The 21,542-nt window shown below is 39.0% G+C and overlaps 2 protein-coding genes across 2 annotated transcripts; both read right to left on the bottom strand.

Annotated features, from left to right (window-relative positions):
* Positions 1–1,797: 1,797 nt before the first annotated feature.
* On the bottom strand, positions 1,798–11,110 carry LOC116045230 (low choriolytic enzyme-like). The gene is made up of 10 exons (XM_031292754.2): positions 10,930–11,110; positions 9,891–9,921; positions 9,728–9,793; positions 9,294–9,446; positions 5,958–6,078; positions 5,693–5,871; positions 4,971–5,052; positions 4,300–4,424; positions 3,920–3,983; positions 1,798–2,035 (listed from the first exon to the last, which is right to left on the bottom strand). Exons 1-9 carry the CDS (start codon positions 10,990–10,992, stop codon positions 3,928–3,930), a joined length of 876 nt encoding a protein of 291 aa, XP_031148614.1. The 5' UTR covers positions 10,993–11,110; the 3' UTR covers positions 1,798–2,035; positions 3,920–3,927.
* A 2,141-nt stretch (positions 11,111–13,251) lies between these two features.
* Positions 13,252–21,182, bottom strand: LOC116045228 (low choriolytic enzyme-like). Its single transcript, XM_031292752.2, has 10 exons — positions 21,015–21,182; positions 19,330–19,360; positions 19,173–19,238; positions 18,718–18,870; positions 17,025–17,145; positions 16,763–16,941; positions 16,052–16,133; positions 15,341–15,465; positions 14,965–15,028; positions 13,252–13,410 (listed from the first exon to the last, which is right to left on the bottom strand). Exons 1-9 carry the CDS (start codon positions 21,075–21,077, stop codon positions 14,973–14,975), a joined length of 876 nt encoding a protein of 291 aa, XP_031148612.2. The 5' UTR covers positions 21,078–21,182; the 3' UTR covers positions 13,252–13,410; positions 14,965–14,972.
* Positions 21,183–21,542: the final 360 nt, after the last annotated feature.

The raw sequence follows: 21,542 nt of genomic DNA, 5'->3' as shown, positions 1-21,542 counted from the left end.
ACACAGGAACTAGTTTAAATTATTCACAGAATGTAGAGATGAGATTATGACATTAGTCACTGATAGTCATAGGCATGTCATGGTGTTCCAATTACTCATGGCTATATATACTATGGTGTTTTCCCCTTTGTTTGTTCTTACCTTCTGTTGCAGACTACGACGGTTGCCTTTCTTACGTCGTTTGCGAGTTCATGGTGTCGATAAAAAATGTATGTTGATATTTCATCAAGCAGTCCTCTAAAGAGCCTAGTCAGTTTCCACTCCTGCATTGTTGGGTTTATGGGTTATTTCCAGTGTCTCAATACACTTCTGGCAGCAGAGGCTATCCCAACCATCAGGAGTGAATATGTGCTTTTTATCAGGGTTGGCGTTTCTGTTTCATCTCCCAAAAGGCATAGTCTTGGAGATATTGGCATGGCTACTCCTGCCCATGTCCCTAAGAATTCCAGTATGTTGTGCCAAAATGGTTTGACCATAGAGCATTCCCAAATGAGATGCAAAAAGGTGCCATGCAGAGTATTTATGAACAGGCATCTTTGAGACGAGACAATGTCATTGTTAGTGACGTCTCATGTTGTGCACACAGAATATGAGCTGTTGCCCTCAGGTAGGAGGTTTAGAGTTCGTTGCTGCAGACTAAACCGATTCAAAAACTCATTTATTCCTGTGTCTATTAAGCTCCTAAATAGCTGCAGATATAAGCCAGAACAGGCCCGGGTTGATGATGGGGATTTGGGGATTTGGGGATTTGCGGATTTGCGCTTTTGCACTCTTATTGTTGCGCTTGTGATCACTGCACTGATATTTATGTTTTTATTTTTTTTTTTTTTTGAGTAATGTTTAACTATGCACTGCGTGACCATAAAGGTCATATTATAGTTTGTTGTATTGTATTTTATCATGTTGTACATGTTTGTGTTTTTTTATTATTATTATTATTATTATTATTATGGCTACAGCGAGGGTTAAGTGCCCAAGACAATTTTCCCACCTTGCAGACCAATAAAGTTTATTTTGATCTTGAGCCTGTCACTCATTCCCCCTTTACTAATATTACTCGGTTTCTACCGTAACGTTAGCTCTGTGCCCTTAGATCTCACAATGCCTTGTATTGCTCACTCCTGCTAACTTTATTGCTCATCAGACGTAACACGACAAAAGCATTAGGTAGGCCAATTTAAGAGGAGCGAGATTCGCTAACGTTAGCCAAAAAATTTGTAGGAAATAAACATTTGAATAGTAATTTCAGCATTCAAATAGTATTGATTTTTTTTCACTATTCAAACTATATTCGACTTTCGGAATACATTCCAACAGCCGAACACATACATCTTTCAAATGTATGTGTCCGAACCATATGTGACTGATAAGCTTGTGAGTTTAGCTGATTCTTTAGCTTTCTCAGTACCCAGATAATCCATATTTGGGCTCAGTGACCCAGCTGAACATGTATAAAAACCTGGAGTGAAACCTCAGCTGCACAAGTCAACAAAAAAAGATCCAAGGTGAGTTCAAATGTCTGCAGCAGAATGCAGTGAAGAAGTGTGAGAGAACTTTGTTTCAGTGTGTGAACCCTCAGCTGTCTGTATTTTGGTTCAAACACTGTATATATTTCCTCTGAGTGGAAGCTGTAGCTGAACTTTTTTGTTGGAATTTCTTGTTGTGTATTTGTGTATTATATGTGAATAATGTAAAAGACTAAAATAAAAACTCTACATAAAAAACTTGTTAGCTGTTTTGGTGAGTGCTGGTACACTTCTATCTTCTCAGGTCACAATAAAAGAAACAGACACAGGCTGAGGTTATGATGTGAATAAGCATGGTTTATTTATTAGTATATAATCAAGCTCACAAGCAGTTATTCGTGTAAGTGTACATTTGTGATGATGTCATTGGACATTTCATTTCTCATTAGGACAGCATGCAAGCTAATTTGATCAAATTCTGACTAAAAACACATTCGTTAAGCACAAGATGCATTTCTGGTTTTGCTTGTACAACGTTGCATCAGTTTGCCTCATTTGCTCTGGATTTCCTGTTGGAAAAAAAGAGGGAATTTGTTCAAAAATATTGAATGAATATGTGCAAACACACAAACACACACACATGGGCATGCGCATACAGGTACAGTAAGACACTTGAAGTTGAGTAAAAAAAGCTGAATTATTTTTTTTTCAGCTTTGTTAAGGAGACCATCTTAAGCCCTTTTCTTTTTTTCTTTCTTTTTATACAATTGTTTCATTGATTTTTATGCCTTCCACCGCAGGGTTTTGCGAACAACTTACTAACTTAAGGAAGCAATTTCATAATGCGCTAATTTACAAATAAACATGCACTGTATATCATTGGTTAATGTCTGGTAGTCTCGCATTGCTAGACCTATCTCCAAAGCGCTGCAGAGTAAGGTCTGGCCCCTCCACACAAATTCCTGGATAGGAGAAAAAACACTCTGGGTTGTTTGCATTTCTTTAAACCAATCACCATCGTCTCGGGCGGCGCTAAGCTCCGGTCGCGAAGACAGTGGCTCGGCAAAATAGTCTCAGGAAGGAACTTGTTTTAGTCAACGCATTCTCATGAACGGGTTTGTATGATATCCTATGCACAGTTACGCACACTAAAACATATGATATCATGTGAAAACTAGGAGCCGGCTGGTCACGTAACTTCGGCTACAGAGCTCCATGACGCCGAGCGGCAGTTGCTAGTTGTTTACCCAAAACAGAGAGCACTGGGACACCGGCTACGGTGCGCCGCATGGTGCTCTGTCATATCAGCGGTAGTTTGACTTTTAATTCTGTTACAGCAAAAACAGGAACGTGGAAATCATACGAATTACAGTGCTTAACTTTTTGTAGCTTTTTGGACGTATGGTTCATGAGAACAGGCTGATTATAGTGGAACATTTGCACCCCACAAAAGAAAATGCCACATACAATAATAGTGTTGGTTGAATGGATTAATGAACTGTTTACACAATACAGTAACGTGAGCTTTATAAATTAGCTGGATACATGGTTAAACCTCATTTGCTCTTACCAGTGTATCGTCGCGTGTATTTTATTCCTAGCAATCCCACCAATTGGTCCCAAAACATCCCAGTTAGAAAGTAAATACCGTAAACATATTCTTTGTCAATCTTTACAATCATTTCCTGAAAGAAACCAAGCATGCCTGCCTTGTTGCACGGTCCAAATTTTCTTTAAAACTTGCCATCTTTAGCGTGTAGCTTGCTAGCTCAAAGTGCAGCGGAACAGACAGCGGCAACACACATCGCCGGAACATCCACCACCCAATGTTCTGGTAATTATCCTGGAAATGAATTGTCATCGATCCAGACTAACAGGAAACATGGATGCACATAATTGAAGCTACCTAGCATAATTTCAGGAGCAGGGCTGCACCTCAAAACACGCCTCTTCCAGTATTCTATGAATACCCACCTAACCCTCTCTTGTCATTCGCTCTCGTATTCTGTGCCCCTCCCTCCCCTGTTTCTTTTTCCCTCTCCTTTCCTTTAGGTTCTAGAGGGGGTCTATCGTGCCTGGGTGCTACGGTGGAGTCCCTACTGAAACTTCCCTACAACCACACCAATCATCGTTCATCAATCAATAGCTTAAGCATATCAGGTCAATGGTGTGGTCTTTGCTAGTGAAATGTACATTCATGTTTCCTGTCTTTATCTGACCTATAACGGCAAAATGCCAGAAAAACAACAAAAATGTATGATTAAGAAAATGAATTAATAAATAAAAGCTACTAAACACATAAAAAGAGGGAAACTTCCATCTGAAGACAGAATTCACAGAATAGATATAGAACAGTATATGATTCACAGCTAGGTTCAACTAAATGGTATTATTATACTTAAGTTAGATCACATAGAGGATAGCGTGTAGCATGTTCAGAACCCACAACTTACTTTCATTTCTAGAGGAAGTGCTTTCTTTGCACAGGTTTCAGGTGACGTCTGGAAGCAGTCGAACCTGACTCTGAATTCAGAAAGAAAGCAAAATCTGTAAAAGCTGCTTGATTCCTATATAGTACTGCTACAATGCACATGAACATAAGTATGTTTTGATCTTCCTAGGTATCTGATCAGTCTGACCTAGTCTGTCAATTTTATCAGTAGAAAGACTGCATGAGAGAGTACAGTTGGTAGGTGAAAAGCCAGGAAGGAAGACAGGTGAGAATGCAGTGAGAATGTAAGTAACTCAGAGGAAATACACTACAGATACAGAAATAAGTAGGAAGTTATTTAGTTAGGGAGATGGTAGGCTATATGGGTAAAAAGGTACGTACTGCAGTTATACAGGAGGTTCACCCGAAGGATGTCAGTAGGACTCATCTGGGTGGCTCTGCCAATGTCTACATTGTTGTCGGGGATGGGAACGATGGTCGGCTGCCTGTTACTAGAAAAGGCAAACCTGTGGTGCAAATACACAGTCGTGATGAGAGGTTTAAACTGTACACCTGTACTGTTGAATAACCATGAAAACCTGATGTATGGATCCATACTGGGCGTGAAGAGATTGTAAGTGATTTAGGGACAAAATCCACAGTGCTTTTTCTTTGTAAAAATGCATTCTAAAGTTAATCTAAAGCTACTATTGGAGTTCAGAAGTTATAGTCCTTCTAGTACATAATCCCCCCCCTATTTTTTCATGGACAGTGTTTGAGACTGTCCTCGAAAAACGGCCAGTTTGTTTTTTTCAAGCAGCAATTACAACTCATATTTACAGGTTTATAGTGACACACATAAGGAGATAAGTTGGGGTGGTGGGTCAAACAAATGCAGGACTTTCATTCAGGAGACACATTCGAAAATAAAAGCAAACAGTGAATTTCTTTTACTATACGGAACAAACTGAGCTTCTTAACGTAATATATGCATAGATATATATCATGATTTCATAGTTGCATAATTACATTGTTGTTGTATATTATAATTAAGTTCAGTGAGTGAATGCTACCTTCCATATTGCATGACAGAACCATAGTCATAGGGAGTGCCAAGGTTCCTTGTTTCGATCTTCCTGAAAGCGAACTCTAGTCCTGCAGGCAATCACACAGCTTGATTAAATGTTTTTATTACAGCTTGCCAGTCAAAATGGCTGAAAAGTACAGTAAGTGAAATAAGTGAATAGTTATATCTACAGGAAACTACATGTCATTATTTCTGTACACAAGGTTGCTCATTCCAGAGGTCTTCATAAGCATATATTTCAAGCTGTTCTCACAAACAATTTCTAGACATAGCTATGAAAAGTAAAGCACTGTAATTTGTCTGTATTCCACGTATTTAATACTGTATGCACCACATTAACGGCTGCTGTGTAAGACTGATATGGTCCGCATAGGAACATAACTGTCATGTGACTAGTCGACACGTTTTGTAGGCTATCATACGAATTGTTCATATGTTTCGTACAATATCATTTGACCCCATTCATGAGAATGCGGCACATAATTCAGATTCCTAGCTACTGTATTCCAGCTACGATGATATGATAAAGTCATATTTTTATTCATTCATTTGTACGTAACATTTTTCACTTAAAAGTTCAGCGCTTAAATGTCATAAAGGCCAGTTGTGTTAATTGTAAGACCCCATTGTTGGTTGTTGTATCATTGGAAAAGCATTACTAAAGCTCCATCTATATTTGACATAAAGAAAGTCTGTAACTCGACCCACCAGGCTCGACGTTCTGCAGCAGGATGCGAACATGCTGGTCCCTGTCGGACCGACACTGTTCATGGTTGAAGCCCAGGGCGTGGAGCAGCTCGTGTTGGATGACCTCCAGGAAAACACAGCCCTGGCGCATCAAAGACAATACCTGGCCATTACCACGACGCCCAACATATGAGAAACACCTGAAAGATAAAGTAAACCAAACTTTTGACTAACTAAGAATGTATTCGTGCAGGCATATGTGATATGTACATTGTGTGGTCCATACCCTCCGCGAGACTGGATGTCAACAAAGTCCCTCTGTCCGTTAGCCAAGGGAGTGAAGCGGATGCAAGTGGACTCAGCAAATGACTGCAGGCCTTGGACGATGGTTTCTCTCTCTCGCGTGGCTTGACATTAAAAAAACATTAATTAACAGTTTGGTGGGTTTTTATAATGTCATCTTCTAATTCACTCTGCCATTACATTGAAAGGGGACTTTAACCCCTTTTACTACACAAGTAGACTACTATATTACTACTACTATTCTAGTACTACAACTACTACTGCTGAGACTGTCCTCCCCCAAAAATTCTCCCAAAGGTTGTTTGTTCAAGCAGCAATTAAGAGCTATATTTACGTTTATAGCAACCAGCTCTCCAGTATCCATAGTAGTTATGGCGTGAGCAAAGCAGAACGTAAGGTGACAAAGTATAGACACTTAGGTAGGTTGAGGCAGGATGGGGTGGTGGAAGAGTCAAACAAACCCAAGGACTTTCACCCAGGAAAGCTGGGTTTGAGGAGAAAGTGAGGTTGTTGTTTTTTTACTTTTATGAATTTGGCTTTGAACGATTTTAACCCAAACCACGTTTTAATAAGTACTTCCTGAACCTTACCAAACTGACAATTTCACTAAGTTAAAAAAAATGTGTTGAAAACCTACACCTTCATGGTCTAAACCTTGACCGACATTTTCTGTTTTAGTATTGTGCACGGAAAACGCTGCTGTGGGTCATATTAGAGGGTTGGAACAAACAACCTATATCGTCGTATGGTTAGTTGTTTGGTCTATAAAATGTCAGAAAATGGTGAAAAATGTCCATCAGTGTTTCCCAAAGCCCAAGATGATGTCCTGCAATGTCTCATTTTGTCCACAACTCAAAGATATTCAGTTTACTGTCACAGAGGAGAGAAAAAAAACTAGAAAATATTCACATTTACTGTACGTACACACCTGCCACATGCCGACTTGAGCTTCTAAAGATACCGGAAGTCATTCATTTTCAATGGAAGCTGGCTTCTCTCAGCTGCAAGGAGCGTCAAATCTGTCGGCGTCGCGTTTTGGGCGTTTTGAGCGACCAGAGCGTCAATCAGAAAGTTGAAAATGACCCTATGTTTGAGTAGATCTACATGAAGCAGGTAATTTAAAAAAAAATCTGGCTCCTCTGTAAGCCTGTAGTGATCCCTGTTCAGATACACCAATCAGGGCCAGGGGGGGTGTCTAACTGCGTGTCAATCACTGCTCATGCACACGCATTAATTCTCCATTGTAGGGGGAGGGGCTTAGGAGACCGTTTTGGGCTTTAGCAGAAAGGGGGGAGGGACTGAGAAGTTGTCGATGTTCAAATTTTTTGGCTAAGTCCTGGATCTTCGCAATCCTACCTACGGCACCTTTAATCTTTGCAATTCTACTACTACTATACTGCTATAGTGTATATCGATGACAATTAATTTAGGGGATTGCTCTGGTGCCGCCAGAATATCCGCCAGATGTCCCTCATTTAGGCTGGATGTCTGTGTTTGCGTTCTAAACTCCTGGATTTGTGAGGACTATGGTTAACTGCTCCTCAGATCTCTGCAGGGTCAATCCAGACAGCTAGCTAGACTATCTGTCCAATCTGAGTTTTCTCTCGCATGACTAAAACAACTTTTGAACAAGCACTTGTTCCACCAAAACAAGTTCCTTCCAGAGTCTATTTTGCAGAGGCAACGTTGCTCCATCATGCGCTTACCGGCAATTTCCACTGGATGCGGGACGTCTGCGCAACGTCTCCGGAACGTCGACGGAGTCAAAAGGTTTCCATTAAAGTCAATGTGTGTATTTCCACTGACTGCAGAACGTCTGCATCCCTACTCCGTCCCAGTTCCGTCAGTCCGCAGCCCTCCGGAGCAGATACGCAGAGCTTCTTTTTTTGACTGAATTCAGCACAATTCAGATTGTGCGGGACAGGAAGTCGAGCACAGAAACAAAATAAAACACCCGGTTACTTTTCAAAATAAAATCCACCGTGCTCACGGCAGGTCATATTTCCCTGCACTACACCTTGAAAACACAGCACAGAGTTGTTTCCCCTCTACTCCTCTGGATTGAAACAAACTGTTGTTGGTTTTGTGGTTCTGTTTATAGAAACTACATCCTGTTATATCGCGCGAACATACATGAATTCGCGAGATGTCGTTACGCAACAAATCCGGACCTGGTGGGTATTGACGGACGGCGGAGCACGCAGCCGTTCCGCAGTGGAGCCGGTCCGCAGACGTTCCGCATCCTGTGGAAATCCACGGTTAGCGCCACCCAAGACGATTGTGATGCGATAAACCAGAGCACATTTTTCTCCCATCCCAGAATGCTGTGTAGACTAGCCAGACCCTCCTCTGCAGCACTGTGGAGGAAGGTCTGGCAATGCGAGACTATACTGCTACTACTACTACCACTAGATTTAAAACTGCTATTGCTACTACTATTACCTTAACTGCTGCTACTTCTACTATTCTGCTACTACTAGGTAGAGCTGTATAGTAACGAAGTAGAACTACTTCACTACTCTACTTAAGTACTAAAAGGCTGTATCTATACTCTACTGGAGTATAATTTTTTTCTCCTACTTCCACTTTTACTTGAGTACATATTTTCGATGAGTTTAATACTTTTACTCCGATAGATTTTTTATGTGCTGCATCATTACTCGCTACTGTTGTGAATTCCTCACGCTACGGAGACTGTGTACAGTGTGTGTACGTTAGTACGTTATGTAAGAAGCAAAGTACAGATAAACTATAGTTATCTGTATTTTGCTAGCTTGCTAACTTTCCTCTTTATCACTGTTACTAGCTAGTGTGTGATAACTTTTTGGGGGGGCTTTTAATCGTTACTGTGCTGGAGAGGATGTTCATTTTACTTGCACAGTGTGATAATTGTACATTTTATTTCAGTATTTGTTAATATTTGTTATTTTTAATATAATTAATATTTGTTAATTCCTTTGGCTACATCCTTGGCTAAACATTTGACATAATATAAACAATATGATATTCAAACTTTTGACTGCTTTCTTGAATAACTAAATAACGCAATACTTGTACTTTTACTTTCAGTACTTGAGTAGTACATTTTAAAATAAACTACTTGCAATACTTAAGTACAACATTTTTTGAATACTTTAGTACTTCTACTTAAGTGTTGTGCTTAAAGAGCACTTCTACTTCTACTCAAGTAAATGTTTTGATAGAGCACTTGTACTTTTATTCAAGTATGGGTCTCTAGTACTTTATACACCTCTGCTACTAGGCTATCATTTACTGCTGAATACTGATATAGATGCAAAGCCAAGCCTTCAGTACTCACAGTACTGGTTGGAGATGCGGTAGGGTACATAGACATTGCCGTCGGTGGCTTTAGGCCACAGGCAGCCTCGTGCTGTGCAGGGATCAGCGTTCTGTAGATCTGTTGGCACTGCTATGTCTCCAAATAACACCAGAGGGTCATCAAAGTTCTTCCCTGCAAAATCACATGACAAGATATAGTAAATGTTTTCATCTTTTTTTTAACTTTTTTTTTTTTTTTTATTGTACTGCATTTCATTTTCTTGATTTAACTGCTGTGTTAAAAACTGGTCAAATCTGGGTCTGATATAAGCTCTTCTTCCACAATGCAGTATCTCTGCTGTATACTTTCAGGTATGTACTGTAACACCAGCATTATTTATTATTTATATATGTAAGGTTGGATAAGTATTACTGTACATTTGCTGCTCGAGCGATAATGTCAGATGAACATACCAAGATTAACATTGGCCTTCTCCAACAGCGTGGACACACTGAAATCGTCATCTTCAATGGTGTTACCTGTGGAGTAGAAACAATTTGGTCATGTATCAGTTACACGATGCACAACTCTATTTTTACAGAATTTTGACGGTCTGAAATGTAGCCAAGTCTTTACCAGAGTTCTCGTCACGCTTTTCAAAGGAAGCCTGTAAGAAAAAAAGAAAAACACAGTGTAAACATTGGTTAAAAACAGTTGAATGGATCTGGAGCCACTGAATTCAAATGTGAAAAGTGGCTTCTAAGTTCAGATAGAGTTTAATCAGTGTTAGAGATTTGACTTTGATTTGAGACTACTGTGGTAGGTGGTCCTATGAAAATAGCATGTATGGGAAAATAAAATGCATGGTGAAAACTATTATTTCTGTTTCAAAATTGTATTGACATCTTTTCAAAGAAAGCACATTTCTTGCAATCATGTACTGTATTAGAATGTAATAAAATCCACAAGGTATAAAAAGAATGGCAAAATCACATTTAGCTTTTTGCAATTTTACGGAAGCCCTGAAAGGCAAGGTGAAAAAAAAAGTGTAATTATAGTATATAATTATATAAGTTTATCTTGTATGCATGAGATATTATTTTAAAGTTTATCTACAATGTAGGAGATATTTCCTGTGTACTGTAGGAGAGATAAAATTAGGTTTTGGCCAACTTTGCCTGCATTTTCTTTCAGTCTATTCAAATATAATGCAATCCACAAACTACAAAGTACTAAAAGAAAGACATAATCAAATTTTGCTATTTGCAAATTCATGGAAGCCCTGAAATGCAAGGTGAAAAAAATGCATGTTACATGTCAATCTCCTAGGAGATAAACTTCAAGATAATGTTTAATTCGTAAGACGGAGATATAGGTTTTGGCCAACATTGCCCGCAATTTCTTTTTTTACCTTCCATTTTTACAATTTACCAATTTTTGTTTAAAAACAGTTTCCATATCAATTTCCACAATTAAATTTAAAAAGTTCCCCGATACTTTACGTTGAGCATTGAATGAATATACTGCTGATCATTGTATATTGTACAGGCAATTTTCAGAATGTATTACATTTCATTTGAAATTCTGTCATAGAAAAGTGTATGTATTTATCTAATTTTTGAGAAAGTAAGTGTCTGTCTGTGCACATGCATGCAAAGTGTCTGATGAGGTTTACCTGTATAGTAAAACTGTAGACAGAGAAGAAGAGGACACTGAGAATAGCCGCCTGGAGCATCATGGTTATAGGACAGCAGCAGCAGACTCAGAAAGAACCCGGGGAAACACAAGTGTTCCAACATATATGGGTGTGAAAGCCAACTAACTTTCATCCTAATATGGCATACTGCTCACCAAAGAAGTTGACAAATACTGCTCTACTGGAAGTGGCAGTTAGTACTTAAAAGAGACAGTAGTTTGTGTAAGATGCAGGCTTTTTCCTGCTGTCTGTCCCCAGGCAGGAGCAGATGACACATTTTAGCAGTCAATGATATAAAAAGGTGAACTTGATCAATCAACTGCCCGACTGAAAACATTTTTCTTGTTTGAGAATCCAACAAGTCTAAATTTAGTAATATTAGACGTACAATATGTAACTTTCTGCCGCTAGGGGTCTCACAACCAAACCAATGGATGGTAAACACAGACGTTTGATGACGTTGGGAAGTTGCGTGGAATTATGGGAGTTTTTATTGCTAAAAACTATCGTCGATTACAATGCATCTGTTCACGGACGAGTTTACCCTTTCAAGTTTATTCACGTTATGTTTACTAACGTTTATTCATGTCATGCTAATAAAATACCTGCAGTTTCCCCAACATAATTACGTTTTTCTTGATTCAGTCTGTATTGGCAGCTAGCTGACCAGTTAGCTAGTGAGCCAGCAAGCTAACATTAGTGGCTAACGTTAGCAGGTTTTATGATTAATGGTTAATTAATGGTTAATGATTAGCCAGCAGCTAAAACCACACTATCACAGTATATTTCACATTCCAGTGTCACCTTTTGGATTTTACCAGGCGGACGGGGTTTGTTGTGACGCTAGCTAGCTAGCTACTCAACGAGGCTGAGAAGCCGTCACGGTGCCGACAGACTGCCACCTGCCATCTCGGACCTGCTCACCCACTCCCACCTCGGGCTTCAGGCAGGCGCATGCCGTCGTCGTGCCCGGGTGCTACGGTGAATTCCCTTTCTTACATTCATGTTTCCTGTCTTTTCAATCTGCCTTCCATTGTGTTTTATTAAATGAACTTGGTGTGATTGAGGACAAGTTTTTTTTTAGGTCAGGTAGAATGACCCATGTGTCAAAATGGGCAGTTGACAACAACACACTGGCCGAAACAAAAACAGACATTCCCTGAATGGAAATTTCAAAGGAGAAATAAACTGGCTTTAACATTCCTGTCAGAGAAGATAGTATTTCAACTTAGCATGTTTCCTTAATATCTGATGACATATTGTGGTATTTTTTTTATTTAATACAGTAAAGATATTACATATTGCTCCTTTAATGATAACATAGACAAATATTATGATTCATCCTATCCCACTACCCTTATCTCTTACACTACCCCCATCCCTTCTTCCTTGGAAGTCAATTTTAAATTCATGTTAAAACAGTATTTCCCATCCTTCTTTCCATTCCCAGCCCCAGCCTGTCACTCATTCCCCCTTTACTAATGTTACTCGGTTTCTACCGTAACGTTAGCTCTGTGCCCTAAGATCTCACAATGCCTTGTGTTGCCCACTCCTGCTAACTTTATTGTTCATCAGATGTGACACGACAAAAACATTTCATTTTTACATGAGAAGAGTGAGCGTTGCTAATGTTAACCAACACATTTATTAAAAAATAGACATTTGAATAGTAATTTCAGCATTTCACTATTGTTTTTCTTTTTACTATTCGAATTATATTCGACTTTCGGAATACATTCCAACAGCCCTGGTTGTTAACATATTCACATGTATGTGTCTGAACCATATGTGACTGATAAGCCTGTGAGTTTAGCTGATTCTTGGGCTTTCTCCAGTACCCAGATAATCCATATTTGGGCTCAGTGACCCAGCTGAACATGTATAAAAACCTGGAGTGAAACCTCAGCTGCACAAGTCCACACAGCGGATCCGAGGTGAGTTCAATTGTCTGCAGCAGAATGCAGTGGAGAAGTGTGCACTTTGTTTCAGTGTGTGAACCCTCAGCTGTCTGTATTTTGGTTCAACCACTGTATCTTTCCTCTGAGTGATAGCTGTACCTGAACTTTCTTGTTGGAATTTATTGTTCTGTATTTGTGTATTATATATATTATATATGTTATATGTGAATAATGTGACAAACTAAAACAAAAACTCTGAAAAATAAAAACTTGTTAGCTGTTATGGTATCTTCTCAGGTCACAATAAAAGAAACAGACACAGGCTGAGGTTATGATGTGAATAAGCATGGTTTATTTATTAGTATATAATCAAGCTCACAAGCAGTTATTCGTGTAATTGTACATTTGTGATAATGTCATTGGACACTTCATTTCTCATTAGGACAGCATGCAAGCTAATTTGAACACATTCTGAATAAAAGCACATTCATTAAGTACAAGATGCATTTCTGGTTTTGCTTGTACAACGTTGCATCAGTTTGCCTCATTTGCTCTGGATTTCCTGTTGGAAAAAAAGAGGGAATTTGTTCAAAAATATTGAATGAATATGTGTACAGGTGCAAACACACAAACACACACACAAGGGCATGCACATACAGGTACAGTAAGACACTTGAAGTTGAGTAAAAAAAAGCTGAATTTTTTTTTTTCTCAGCTTTGTCAAGGAGACCATCTTAAGCCATTTTCTTTTTTTCTTTTTTTTTGTATAATTCTTTCATTGATTTTTATGCCTTCCACCGCAGGGTTTTGCGAACAAACTCTTACTAACTTAAGGAAGCAATTTCATAATGCGCTAATTTACAAATAAACATGCACTGTATATCATTGGTTAATGTCTGGTAGTCTCGCATTGCTAGACCTATCTCCAAAGCGCTGCAGAGTAAGGTCTGGCCCCTCCACACAAATTCCTGGATAGGAGAAAACACACTCTGGGTTGTTTGCATTTCTTTAAACCAATCACCATCGTCTCGGGCGGAGCTAAGCTCCGGTCGCGAAGACGGTGGCTCGGCAAAATAGTCTCAGGAAGGAACTTGTTTTAGTCAACGCATTCTCATGAACGGGTTTGTATGATATCCTATGCACAGTTACGCACACTAAAACATATGATATCATGTGAAAACTAGGAGCCGGCTGGTCACGTAACTTCGGCTACAGAGCTCCATGACGCCGAGCGGCAGTTGCTAGTTGTTTACCCAAAACAGAGAGCTCTGGGACACCGGCTACGGTGCGCCACATGGTGCTCTGTCGTATCAGCGGTAGTTTGACTTTTAATTCTGTTACACCAAAACAGAAACGTGGAAATCATACGAATTACAGTGCTTAACTTTTTGTAGCTTTTCGGACGTATGGTTCATGAGAACAGGCTGATTATAGTGGAACATTTGCACCCCACAAAAGAAAATGCCACATACAATATTAGTGTTGGTTGAATGGATTAATGAACTGTTTACACAATACAGTAACGTGAGTTTTATAAATTAGCTGGATACATGGTTAAACCTCATTTGCTCTTACCAGTGTATCGTCGCGTGTATTTTATTCCTAGCAATCCCACCAATTGGTCCCAAAATGTCCCAGTTAGAAAGTAAATACCGTAAACATATTCTTTGTCAATCTTTACAATCATTTCCTGAAAGGAACCAAGCATGCCTGCCTTGTTACACTGTCCAAACTTCCCTACAACAGTCAACAGACAGCTTACTACAAGCAACTGCCTCGCACGCTAATCATCTTTCATCAATAAATTGTTTAAGCATATCAGGTCAATGGTGTGGTCTAGTGCTAGTGAAATGTACATTCATGTTTCCTGTCTTTATCTGACCTATAACGGCAAAATGCCAGAAAAACAACAAAAATGTATGATTAAGAAAATGAATTAATAAATAAAAGCTACTAAACACATAAAAAGAGGGAAACTTCCATCTGAAGACAGAATTCACAGCATAGATATAGAACAGTATATGATTCACAGCTAGGTTCAACTAAATGGTATTATTATACTTAAGTTAGATCACATAGAGGATAGCGTGTAGCATGTTCAGAACCCACAACTTACTTTCATTTCTAGAGGAAGTGCTTTCTTTGCACAGGTTTCAGGTGACGTCTGGAAGCAGGCAAACCTATGAATTCAGAAAGAAAGCAAAATCTGTAAAAGCTGCTTGATTACTATATAGTACTGCTACAATGCACATGAACATAAGTATGTTTTGATCTTCCTAGGTATCTGTTCAGTCTGACCTAGTCTGTCAATTTTATCAGTAGAAAGACTGCATGAGAGAGTACAGTTGGTAGGTGAAAAGCCAGGAAGGAAGACAGGTGAGAATGCAGTGAGAATGTAAGTAACTCAGAGGAAATACACTACAGATACAGAAATAAGTAGGAAGTTATTTAGTTAGGGAGATGGTAGGCTATATGGGTAAAAAGGTACGTACTGCAGTTATACAGGAGGTTCACCCGAAGGATGTCAGTAGGACTCATCTGGGTGGCTCTGCCAATGTCTACATTGTTGTCGGGGATGGGAACGATGGTCGGCTGCCTGTTTCTAGAGAAGGCAAACCTGTGGTGCAAATACACAGTCGTGATGAGAGGTTTAAACTGTACACCTGTACTGTTGAATAACCATGAAAACCTGATGTATGGATCCATACTGGGCGTGAAGAGATTGTAAGTGATTTAGGGACAAAATCCACAGTGCTTGTTCTTTGTAAAAATGCATTCTAAAGTTAATCTAAAGCTACTATTGGACTTTAACAGTCTGAGTTCCAGACAAATCAAGTTATAGTCCTTCTAGTACATAATCCCCCCCGGATTATGTACTAGAAGGACTATAACTTGATTTGTTTGTTTGATATGTTTTCATGGACAGTGTTTGAGACTGTCCTCGAAAAACGGCCAGTTTGTTTTTTCAAGCAGCAATTACAACTCATATTTACAGGTTTATAGTGACACACATAAGGAGGTAAGTTGGGGTGGTGGGTCAAACATGCATTCGAAAATAAAAGCAAACGGTGAGTTTTTTTTACTATTTACTAACAAACTGAGCTTCGTAACGTAATATATGCATAGATATATCACATGATTTCATAGTTGCATAATTACATTGTTGTTGTATATTATAATTAAGTTCAGTGAGTGAATGCTACCTTCCGTAGTGCATGACAGAGCCGTAGTCATAGGGAGTGCCAAGGTTCCTTGTATTGATCTTCCTGAAATTGTGCTCCATTCCTGCAGAAAATCACACAGCTTGATTAAATGTTTTTATTACAGCTTGCCAGTCAAAATGGCTGAAAAGTGCAGTAAGTGAAATAAGTGAATAGTTATATCTGCAGGAAACTACATGTCATTATTTCTGTACACAAGGTTGCTCATTCTAGAGGTCTTCATAAGCATATATTTCAAGCTGTTCTCACAAACAATTTCTAGACATAGCTATGAAAAGTAAACCACTGTAATTTGTATGTATTCCACGTATTTAATACTGTATGCACCACATTGACGGCTGCTGTGTAAGACTGATATGGTCCGCATAGGAACATAACTGTCATGTGACTAGTCAACATGTGACCGGCCAATGTTAGTTAATTTTGTAGGATATCATATGAATTGCGCATAAGTTTCGTACGATATCATATGAACCCGTTCATGAGAATGCGTCACATAATTCACATTCCTAGCTACTGTATTCCAGCTACGATGATATGATAAAGTTATATTTATATTCATTTATTTGTACGTAACATTTTTCACTTAAAAGTTCAGAGCTTAAATGTCATAAAGGTCAGTTGTCATAATTGTAAAGCATTACTAAAGCTCCATCTATATTTGACATAAAGAAAGTCTGTAACTCGACCCACCACGAATGACGTTCTGCAGCTGAATGCGAACATGCTGGTCCCTGTCTGACCGAGTCTGTTCATGGTTGAAGCCCAGGGCATGAAGCAGCTCGTGTTGGATGATCTGCCGGAAAACACAGCCCTGGCGACTCAAAGACACTACCTGGCCATTACCACGACGCCCAACAAATGAGAAACACCTGAAAGATAGAAGTAAACCAAACTTTTGACTGACTGTGTATTCGTGCAGGCATATGTGATATGTACATTGTGTGGTCCATACCCTCCGCGAGACTGGATGTCAACAAAGTCCCTCTGTCCGTTAGCCAAGGGAGTGAAGCGGATGCAAGTGGACTCAGCAAATGACCGCAGGCCTTCGACGATGGTTTCTCTCTCTCGCGTGGCTTGACATTAAAAAAACATTAATTAACAGTTTGGTGGGTTTTTATAATGTCATCTTCTAATTCACTGTGCCATTACATTGAAAGGGGACTTTAACCCCTTTTATGACACAAGTAGACTACTATATTACTACTGCTATTCTAGTACTACAACTACTACTGCTGAGACTGTCCTCCCCCAAAAAATTCCCAAAGGTTGTTTGTTCAAGCAGCAATTAAGAGCTATATTTACGTTTATAGCAACCAGCTCTCCAGTGTCCGTAATAACTATGGTGTGAGCAAAGCAGAATGTAAGGTGACAAAGTAAGAGTGTCAAATTTCCACAACAAGGTAGGTTGAGGCAGGATGGGGTGGTGGAAGAATCAAACAAACCCAAGGACTTTCACCCAGGAAAGCTGGGTTTGAGGAGAAAGTGAGGTTGTTGTTTTTTTACTTTTATGAATTTGGCTTTGAACAATTTGAACCCAAACCACGTTTTAATACATACTTTCTGAACCTTACCAAACTGACCATTTCACTAAGTTAAAAAAAACATGTTGAAAACCTACACCTTCATGGTCTAAACCTTGACCGACATTTTCTGTTTTAGTATTGTGCACGGAAAACGCTGCTGTGGGTCATATTAGAGGGTTGGAACAAACAACCTATATCGTCGTATGGTTAGTTGTTTGGTCTATAAAATGTCAAAAAAATGGTGAAACATGTCCATCAGTGTTTCCCAAAGCCCAAGATGACGTCCTCCAATGTCTCGTTTTGTCCACAACTCAAAGATATTCAGTTTACTGTCACAGAGGAGAGAAGAAACTAGAAAATATTCACATTTAGGAAGTTGGAAACAGAGAATTTAGACTGGCTGAATGATTCAAACCAATTAATTGATTATCAAAATAGTTTGGGATTCATTTAATAGTTGACAACTAATCGATTAATCTTTGCAATTCTACTAATACTATACTGCTATAGTCTATATCGATGACGATTCATTTAGGGGATTGCGCCGGTGCCGCCGGAAGATCCACCAGATGTCCCTCATTTAGATCGGATGTCCGTCACCTTCCTCTTCTTTTGTGTTGGCGTTCTAAACTGCGGTGGATTTATGAGGACTATCGTTAACTGCTCCTCAGATCTCTGCAGGGTAAATCCAGACAGCTAGATAGACTATCTGTCCAATCTGAGTTTTCTCTCGCACGACTAAAACAACTTTTGAACGAGCACGTTCCACCAAAACAAGTTCCTTCCCGAGTCTATTTTGCAGAGGCGTCGTTGCTCCGTCTGACGCTTAGCACCACCCAAGACGATTGTGTTTGGTTTAAAAAAAATGCCATAAACCAGAGCACATTTTTCTCCCATCCGGGGATGCTGTGTGGACTAGCCAGACCCTCCTCTGCGGCGCTGTGTAGGAAGGTATCGCAATGCGAGACTATACTGCTACTACTACTACCACTAGATTTAAAACTGCTATTGCTACTACTATTACCTTAACTGCTGCTACTTCTATTATTCTGCTGCTACTACTAGGCTATTATTTACTGCTGAATACTGATATAGATGCAAAGCCAAGCCTTCAGTACTCACAGTACTGGTTGGAGATGCGGTAGGGTACATTGACATTGCCGTCGGTGGCTTTAGGCCACAGGCAGCCTCGTGCTGTGCAGGGATCAGCGTTCTGTAGATCTGTTGGCACTGCTATGTCTCCAAATAACACCAGAGGGTCATCAAAGTTCTTTCCTGCAAAATGACATGACAAGATCGAGTAAATGCTTTCATCTTTTTTTTTTTTTTTTATTGTACTGCATTTCGTTTTCTTGATTTAACTGCTGTGTTAAAAACTGGTCAAATCTGGGTCTGATATAAGCTCTTCTTCCACAGTGCAGTATCTCTGCTGTATACTTTCAGGTATGTACTGTAACACCAGCATTATTTATTATTTATATATTTAGGGTAAGATTATTATTATTGTACATTTGCCGCTGGAGGGATAATGTCACCAAAGGGAATGAATAAAGCAGTTGCAGTGGAGACAAACGTACCAAGATTAACATTGGCCTTCTCCAACAGCGTGGACACACTGAAATCGTCATCTTCAATGGTGTTGCCTGTGGAGTAGAAACAATTTGGTCATGTATTAGTTACACAATGCACAACTCTATTTTTACAGAATTGTCTGAAATGTAGCCAAGTCTTTACCAGAGGTCTCGTCACGCTTTTCAAAGGAAGCCTGTAAGAAAAAAAGAAAAACACAGTGTAAACATTGGTTAAATACAGTTGAATGGATCTGGAGCCACTGAATTCAAATGTGAAAAGTGGCTTCTAAGTTCAGATAATAATAATAATGTAATGACAATGTCTACTTTATTAATCCTGCAAGGCGAAATTACAATGTTTTCACTCTGTTGTTATTACACACATTACACACAGGTCTGAATTACACACACATGCTCAGTACCTATACATGCACTAATGGAGAGATGTCAGAGTGAGGGAGCTGCCCATGGAAAGGCGCCCCGAGCAGTTGGGGGTTTGGTGCCTTGCTCAAGAGCACCTTGGCAGTGCCCAGGAGGTGGACTGGTAGCTGGAGAGGTGCCACCATACTTTGGTCCGTATGGAGACTTGAACCAGCGACCAGTTCCCAACCCAATTCTCTACTGACTGAGCTACTGCCACCCCCAAATAGAGTTTAATCAGTGTTAGAGATTTGACTTTGATTTGAGGCTACTGTGGTAGGTGGTCCTATGAAAATACAGTAGCATGTATGGGAAAATAAAAAGCATGGTGAAAACTATTATTTCGATTTCAATATTGTATTGACATCTTTCAAGGCAGAGAAAGCACATTTCTTGCAATCATAACTGTAATAGAATGTAATGCAATCCACAAAACTTCAAAGTATAAAAAGAAAGACAAATCACATTTTGCTTTTTGCAAGTTTACGAAAGTCCTGAAAGGCAAGGTGAAATCAAAATTGCAGGCAATGTTGGCGAAGTTTATCTCCTACGTAGGAGATGTTCTCTTAAAGTTTATATACATTTTTTTTACCTTGCGTTTCAGGGCTTCCATTCAATTTACCAAAATTAGAAACAGTTTCCATGTCAGTTTCCCTTACAATTAAATGAAAAAACAATACCACAATACTGTTCATTGAGCATTGTATTGATCATTGTATATTATTGAAAAGAAAATATGTACTGTCTTAAAATGTAATATAATCCACAAGGAATAAAAAGAATGACAAAATCACATTTAGCTTTTTGCAATTTTACGGAAGCCCTGAAAGGCAAGGTGAACAAAATTGTAATTATAGTATATAATTATATAAGTTTATCTTGTATGTATGAGATATTATTTTAAAGTTTATCTACAACGTAGGAGATATTTCCTGCGTACTGTAGGAGAGATCAAATTAGGTTTTGGCCAACTTTGCCTGCATTTTCTTTCAGTCTAGTCAAATATAATGCAATCCACAAACTACAAAGTACTAAAAGAAAGACATAATCAAATTTTTGCTATTTGCAAATTCATGGAAATGCAAGGTAAAAAATGTATATTACATGTCAATCTCCTAGGAGATAAACTTCTAAAATTTCTTTTTTTACCTTCCAATTTTAAAATTTACCAATTTCTGTTTAAAAACGGAAAGTTAGAAAAGTTTCCATATCAATTTCCCCACAATTAAATTTAAAAAGTTCCCCGATACTTTACGTTGAGCATTGAATGAATATACTGCTGATCATTGTATATTGTACAGGCAATTTTCAGAATGTATTACATTTCATTTGAAATTCTGTCATAGAAAAGTGTATGTATTTATCTAATTTTTGAGAAAGTAAGTGTCTGTCTGTGCATATGCATGCAAAGTGTCTGATGAGGTTTACCTGTATAGTAAAACTGTAGACAGAGAAGAAGAGGACACTGAGCACAGCCGCCTGGAGCATCATGGTTATAGGACAGCAGCAGCAGACTCAGAAAGAACCCGGGGAAACACAAGTGTTCCCACTTATATGGGTGTGAAAGCCAACTAACTTTCATCCTAATATGGCATACTGCTCACCAAAGAAGTTGACAAATACTGCTCTACTGGAAGTGGCAGTTATTACTTAAAAGAGACGGTTGTTTGTGTAAGATGCAGGCTGTTTCCTGCTGTCTGTCCCCAGGCAGGAGCAGATAACACATTTTAGCAGTCAATGATATAAAAAAAGGTCAAATTCATCAGTCGACTGACCAAAACATTTTTCTTGTTTGAGAATCCAACTTTAAAAAACACGTCTAAATTTAGTAATATTAAGGTATAAATGGCAGAAAGGCATGTTTCTGTTACTTTTTAAGGAAAGGTTTTATATCAGATCTCAATTAAAGCTGAAACTTGATGAAGTATTCACCTTACCAAATCAAAGTGTGTTACC

This window comes from Sander lucioperca, chromosome 3, assembly GCF_008315115.2.
Source record: "Sander lucioperca isolate FBNREF2018 chromosome 3, SLUC_FBN_1.2, whole genome shotgun sequence".
In the NCBI taxonomy this organism is placed as follows: Eukaryota; Metazoa; Chordata; class Actinopteri; order Perciformes; family Percidae; genus Sander; species Sander lucioperca.
Note: the sequence above shows the minus strand (reverse complement) of the source record. Positions and strands in the feature narration are given on the sequence as shown.

Excerpts from the sequence above, each read along its gene's own strand:
- LOC116045230 (XM_031292754.2), bottom strand. The coding sequence starts at position 10,992 with ATGATGCTCCAGGCGGCTATTCTCAGTGTCCTCTTCTTCTCTGTCTAC. Across the intron at positions 4,425-4,970 it reads TCTGTCATGCAATATGGAAG|GTTTGCCTTTTCTAGTAACA; the intron begins GTAGCATTCACT and ends TTTGCACCACAG. Across the intron at positions 3,984-4,299 it reads GAACCTCCTGTATAACTGCA|GTTCGACTGCTTCCAGACGT; the intron begins GTACGTACCTTT and ends ATTCAGAGTCAG.
- LOC116045228 (XM_031292752.2), bottom strand. The coding sequence starts at position 21,077 with ATGATGCTCCAGGCGGCTGTGCTCAGTGTCCTCTTCTTCTCTGTCTAC. Across the intron at positions 19,361-21,014 it reads TCTACAGTTTTACTATACAG|GCTTCCTTTGAAAAGCGTGA; the intron begins GTAAACCTCATC and ends TTTTTCTTACAG. Across the intron at positions 15,029-15,340 it reads GAACCTCCTGTATAACTGCA|GTTTGCCTGCTTCCAGACGT; the intron begins GTACGTACCTTT and ends CTGAATTCATAG.